The 5,874-nt window shown below is 42.2% G+C and overlaps 1 protein-coding gene across 1 annotated transcript; it reads left to right on the forward strand.

Annotated features, from left to right (window-relative positions):
• The first annotated feature begins 606 nt into the window (after positions 1–606).
• On the forward strand, positions 607–5,874 carry LOC120707476 (protein SGT1 homolog). The gene is made up of 10 exons (XM_039992382.1): positions 607–888; positions 2,190–2,259; positions 2,378–2,502; positions 2,711–2,840; positions 2,950–3,046; positions 3,132–3,197; positions 3,982–4,120; positions 5,080–5,162; positions 5,252–5,356; positions 5,474–5,874. The coding sequence occupies exons 1-10, from the start codon at positions 726–728 to the stop codon at positions 5,579–5,581; spliced, it is 1,086 nt and encodes a 361-aa protein (XP_039848316.1). The 5' UTR covers positions 607–725; the 3' UTR covers positions 5,582–5,874.

The raw sequence follows: 5,874 nt of genomic DNA on the forward strand, positions 1-5,874 counted from the left end.
CTCACCACTAAAGACAAACCAGTTTCTGAAAGATTCTCATAAAAAACAACTAACATTCCATTCACTCACCACAAAAGACAAATGGTATTTTGGTAATTTTACACATATCATTGATTTGTGTGTTTGGTTTTAGAATTACATTTATTTTGGGACGGAAGGAGTAAGCAAGTATTGGTCAATCAGATCAGATGAAAATAGAAGCCTCGACAAGGTCAAATTTCGTTGCCACAGGCTTATTCTTAATATCCTGTGCCTGTGCTCCTCACTCGTCACGTGCCTAGTGCTTAATGCCCCAGTTGCCAGCGAGTAATGAGATATGCGTGCCATCGATCCCTCACTAATCACACGATCACGACCTCGGATCAATCAGTCGGTGAGCGACTCGCGAACCTTCTTCCTGGCTTGCCGATAACAAAATCAGACGGCCGGCGACTTGACCCACACAAAAGAATTAGAAAAAAGACAAAGGAGAAAAAGCAGAAAAAGCCCAAAGAGAAAAGAGGGAGAAAACCCGCAGAGCTTCCCTAGCCCCGCCCCGGCCCGGCCCGGCCCTCTACGGGCATGGATGGAAGTCTCTAGAACGCCCCCACGGGCCCTTGAAATCCCCATCCCGTTCTGCCCGCCTAGGACCTCGATTATTCTGTTCGCTCACCAAGTCTACTTCCGGTCGTCTCCCCTCCCTCTCGCCCCCAGCCACGCAGCCGCCGCAGGCCGGAGGGGGCGCCATGGCCGCGTCGGATCTGGGGAGCAAGGCCAAGGAGGCCTTCGTCGACGACGACTTCGAGCTCGCCACCGAGCTCTACACCCAGGCCATCGACGCCGGGCCCGCCACCGCCGACCTCTACGCCGACCGCGCCCAGGCGCACATCAAGCTCGGCAACTACACTGGTAAGGCCGCGCTCTTCCCCTACCCAGCCTCTGCCCCCACCCTCCGGCTGCCGCCCGGCCGAGGGCCCGATTCGCCCGTGTGTGTATGTAGGTGCCATGTGCGGATGGGGTTCGGCGCGCGCGCGGGTGTCCGGTGTGGTCGCGATCGGCTGAGAACTTGAGATGCCGTATGGCGGTCCTAGGACGAGAAGCCTGGTTCGAATCGCGGTTTGTTGCTGCGTCGCGGGCTATCTCGTGCGATTCTAGGGTAGTTCGGTTTGGGAGGTCAACGTCAACCAGACACATAAATGCGTGGATTCGTTTTTTGTGGGCTGTGGTGACGAGCATCGTGTGATTCGAACTTCAAGGAGTCTCCTAGGTGATTACTGATTAGGTTGCTGAAATGACTGTGTTGAGAGTCTGATTACTCAGAATTGACTTGGTTGTCTTCTGGCGTTTCAACTATAGAGGAGGATGAAGGTTCAGATTGTCTGAAATGGCCCATACTGACGTTTGGGACGTAGCTTAGCGACTCGCTTGCATGGCAAGGCCCCTAATTGTCGTGCTACTGTGAGTTGTAACGTATATATCCCAAGTTCCACTTGTCGCATTTATGTGTGTATTGTAAGTTATAGCTCAAGTTCCCTAATTGTCGGCTTGTCACATTGTAAAGTTCCCTATTTGTCGCGTTCTATTTTATTACCCGAGTTCCCTACTTGTGTTGTACGGTATATCTCTAGTTCCCTATTTGTCGCATAGCTATGCTTGTTCATTGTTGTGGGCGTTAGTTGAAATGTGGCATACATGTCAAAGAGCAGTGTGACTCAATGGGTGGCTTGTGGCTTTCAGCAGCATATGGGGGAAAAATGACATGCCAAATATAGTGGTTTGGTAGGATTTTAATTGTGTTATATCTTTGCAGGTTTTAATTGTGTACATCTGCATCAGTGGAACCCAAAATAAGAAACTATTTGGTGATTACTGCCAATGCAATATTTTTGTTTCTAATGAGAAATGACACAAAGTTTGACTTTCTGAATTTTGTTATCAATCCTATATGATATATGATTCTCTACTGTCACTGAACTAGTTTTGCTTGTAATAAGAAATGGTGTGTAAAAGTTGGTTTCAATTAAATCTGAATCAGTGGGTACCAAAATAAGATCTGAAATGGTGCTTTAGTGTCATTGCAATTTTTTTGTTTGCAATAAGAAATAACATATAAAGTTTGGCATCTATTCATAGTAAGCATCATTGCTTACTGATTTTTAAGATAATAAATCTATTGCACTGAATCTGAATGCATTGGTTTTGTGTTGCAGAGGCTGTGGCAGATGCTAACAAAGCAATTGAACTTGATCCTACAATGCATAAAGCCTACTATCGGAAAGGGTTGGTGGCGCTCTTCATTTCTTCAATAAAAATTAATAAATTACACATGAGAAAGGGGACTCGCATAATCCCCTCTGCTGCATTTTAATCTATCTAATAAGTTATTTCCCGTTTACAGTGCTGCATGCATCAAACTTGAAGAATACCAAACTGCAAAGGCTGCTCTGGAATTGGGTTTGTCCTATGCAAATGGCGACTCAAGGTTTACTCGTCTGTTGAAGGAATGTGAAGAACGCATTGCTGGTGAGCAAACAGAACACTATACCTCTTAATTAGTATATATATTTGCAGCATAGGCAATATTTTTGACTTGAGTGTGCAGTGTGGTGGATGCCATTATTTGTGACTACATGCCCTGTTTGTCAGTCTTGTTTTGTCAGAATTTTTTACATCAGCCTTGTTTTATCATAATTATCTCACAGGCGCCATACTTGGTTTATTATGTGTGCAGAGGAGGCTAGCCAAGCACCAGTAAAGAATGTTGAGGCACCTGCCACTGCTACTGTTGAGGACAATGCGGATATTGCGAATATGGAGAATGCACAGCCAGTGGTCGAACCTCCAAGCAAGCCTAAATACAGGTAGTCTGTGCCAATTCATTTGACTCTCCATTTCTTATCAATATGTTTTTTTTCCTTTCTTTGTTTGTCCCTTGCTAACGTTTTCACTTAATTGTGCAATGTGCTGCAGGCATGACTTCTACAACAGTGCTACAGACGTGGTTCTGACAATATTTGCTAAAGGTGTTCCTGCTGATAGTGTGGTTGTTGATTTTGGCGAACAGATGGTGTGTTCCACTCTCTTACTGTTGTAATTCTCTTGTCGCTTAGACTGTATTCACTATTTCACTAATGTATTACTTCTCTCTTTAGCTAAGTGTATCCATTGAAGTCCCTGGTGAAGAACCATACCATTTTCAGCCCCGTCTGTTTGCTAAGGTACTCAGCAGCCTCTTACATGCAATGCATAAAATGGATTGAAATGGTGTTTCTGTGTATTTGTGTTTGAACCTGTAGCTGGTTCATTGCCTTCATGAGTCAAGACAAGGGTCATATATAGCATATATATGTTAGTTACAGTTCCCACGAATTTTGTGTACTCGTTTAGAGTAGAAAATTTTAAAAATTTGGAGAAACAAAACTACACCATACACGTAAGCATCCCTTTTACTTTCTCCAATAGTTTAAACATAGGCAATGAGCTTAAAAAATGTTGGCTTGTTTCGTTCTTAAATTAGCAGGTCATGTCTCAAGGGTTAATGGTTTTCAATTGTACTTGATATTTGTGTGATTTAGCTAAACAGGTTATCTAGTAAATATACTACTATTTCCTCCAAATACTACCCAGCTCGTTTTTTATTGTTTTGTTTATCAATTATATCACATAAAATGCAACAAATGCTATTCTTGTTTTGATAAGTAGCATAACATATATTAACCTGAATTGTTGGTTCCAAAAATTGCTTTAACAAAACTTTGTTGCTTGTTTTGGTTCTATTCTTTGTGTCAGAATTATCTTGTAGGTGTTTTTGTTATCTCTTTCCTTTTTGGAGTGACTTCTAATAAACCAAATAAGACATGATACTTCTTTTGGTCCTATTGACATGAGGTGTTATTGTTTTCCAAATATAACTATGTACTGGAACATTTTTGTAGTTACCTGGGTTTATTGAATGTCATCCATCTATGTGTAACTAATTATGTTTATGTTGTTGGAAATTAGATTATCCCAGAGAAGAGCAAGTATCAGGTCTTATCCACCAAAGTTGAAATACGCCTTGCAAAAGCTGAACAGTTGACTTGGACAACCCTGGACTATAGTGGCAGACCAAAGGCCCTTCCCCAGAAGATAAGCACACCAGGTACTTTCTTCGTAACCGTTGGAATTGATCACATCAATGTAGCTACATATCTGAATTTCCCCCTACACGAAGTTTGGTGACCTGATCATCTCCCATCAAGGAGAAAGCTTAAAAGCTTAGCCAGACACCTTTTTAGTGCTGACTTTGAGATCTGGGTAGCCCATAAGGAAAATAGAGCAGATCAATCAGATGTTTAATTTTTCTATAGTTCCATTGACATCCTTCGGGATTGGGGACGTAGGTTTGTGGATATTTGAGTACTTTACCTATGTATCAGCCTTCGTTGCTCGCAGCTCCATCCCCTTCCCCTGCTATTAGATTAGTGCGAACCATACTGCCTGAAACTAGTTTCGTGACTTAACTTTGGTAAGAGTAAATATCAGATTGGCTGCTCAATTTGTTCAAAGAACTGGTCTTTAGTAATCTTGCATTATGCATGAAATGATTTGTTCATCATTAAAAAGGATTTTCGTATTATTTCAACTCTCTACTACATATTAGAAAAAAAAAAACAGTAGACCGTGTATTGTAAACAGACTGTTTCATATCATTTGACCTGATTCAACTAATTTAAGACCAAGAGAAAGAAGTGGCATATGAGTGTTGCTGCTTATAAAAACATTGAAATTATGTTAGCATATAGTAGTGGTTAACCAGCTGTATTGTGTGGTTAGGTAGCAATTAGAATCCATTCATCGCCTCAAGAGTTTAGTTCAAATAACGTTCGACAAAGGTTGCCAAGTTAGAGTTGAATATAGTTGAAACATGATACTTCCATACTGTCCCATTTCATGGTTCAGGGATGGTCAGTGATTAAGCTTATGCAACTGGGAGCTGTATACATGATCGATTGTTTGAGATGAGATTTCTGTAGATAATTTTGGTCCACTGGCGATCTGGAATTGTTTGATTGAACTGTCTTGTGTTTGTTACTGAGAGATTTTATATATGTTGTGCAGCTGAAACTGCTCCAAGACCGTCCTACCCATCTTCGAAGTCTAAAAAAGACTGGGATAAATTGGAAGCTGAAGTCAAAAAGATGGTTTGAGCACAATGCCCAATTATATATCAACATCAGCAGTGTCTAATTCCTCAATTATGACTGGACTTTGCATGATTTGTGACTATCAGGAGAAAGAAGAAAAACTTGATGGTGATGCTGCGTTGAACAAGTTCTTCCGCGACATCTACAAGGATGCTGATGAAGATATGCGGAGGGCCATGATGAAGTCATTTGTACGTGATCTTCACACTTCAGCCCCCCTTCTCAACATTGCTTTGGAACTAGCCATCTTGATAGAGGCACTATCTCTGGTACTTACACATACCCTTTCTGGGACTGTTCCTGTGCAGGTTGAATCGAATGGCACGGTTCTCTCGACAAACTGGAAAGATGTTGGATCAAAGAAGGTGGAAGGCAGCCCTCCTGATGGAATGGAGCTCAAGAAGTGGGAGTACTAGAGTTGGGTCCACCCCATCTTGTAAATCCGGGCCTCGCGAGACATCATGACCTAATTGCAGACTTGCTGGTCGCTGTCAGTTCACTCAGTTGGATTTTGTGCCATGCGCTTGGTCAAGTTTCTGCATTTGTAAGGTGTCTGTTTGACGCTCTAGCTTGTCTGAGTACTACCTGTCGTAGTTCTGCTGGACACATAGGGTATGCTTTATCTGTGGTATCGAGTGCGGAACACATTTGTGGTAACTGATACTGCACACTATCATATGTGAAATCCTATTTTTTTGGCCTTAGCTTT

Source organism: Panicum virgatum, chromosome 5K (assembly GCF_016808335.1).
Source record: "Panicum virgatum strain AP13 chromosome 5K, P.virgatum_v5, whole genome shotgun sequence".
NCBI classification, from domain to species: domain Eukaryota; kingdom Viridiplantae; phylum Streptophyta; class Magnoliopsida; order Poales; family Poaceae; genus Panicum; species Panicum virgatum.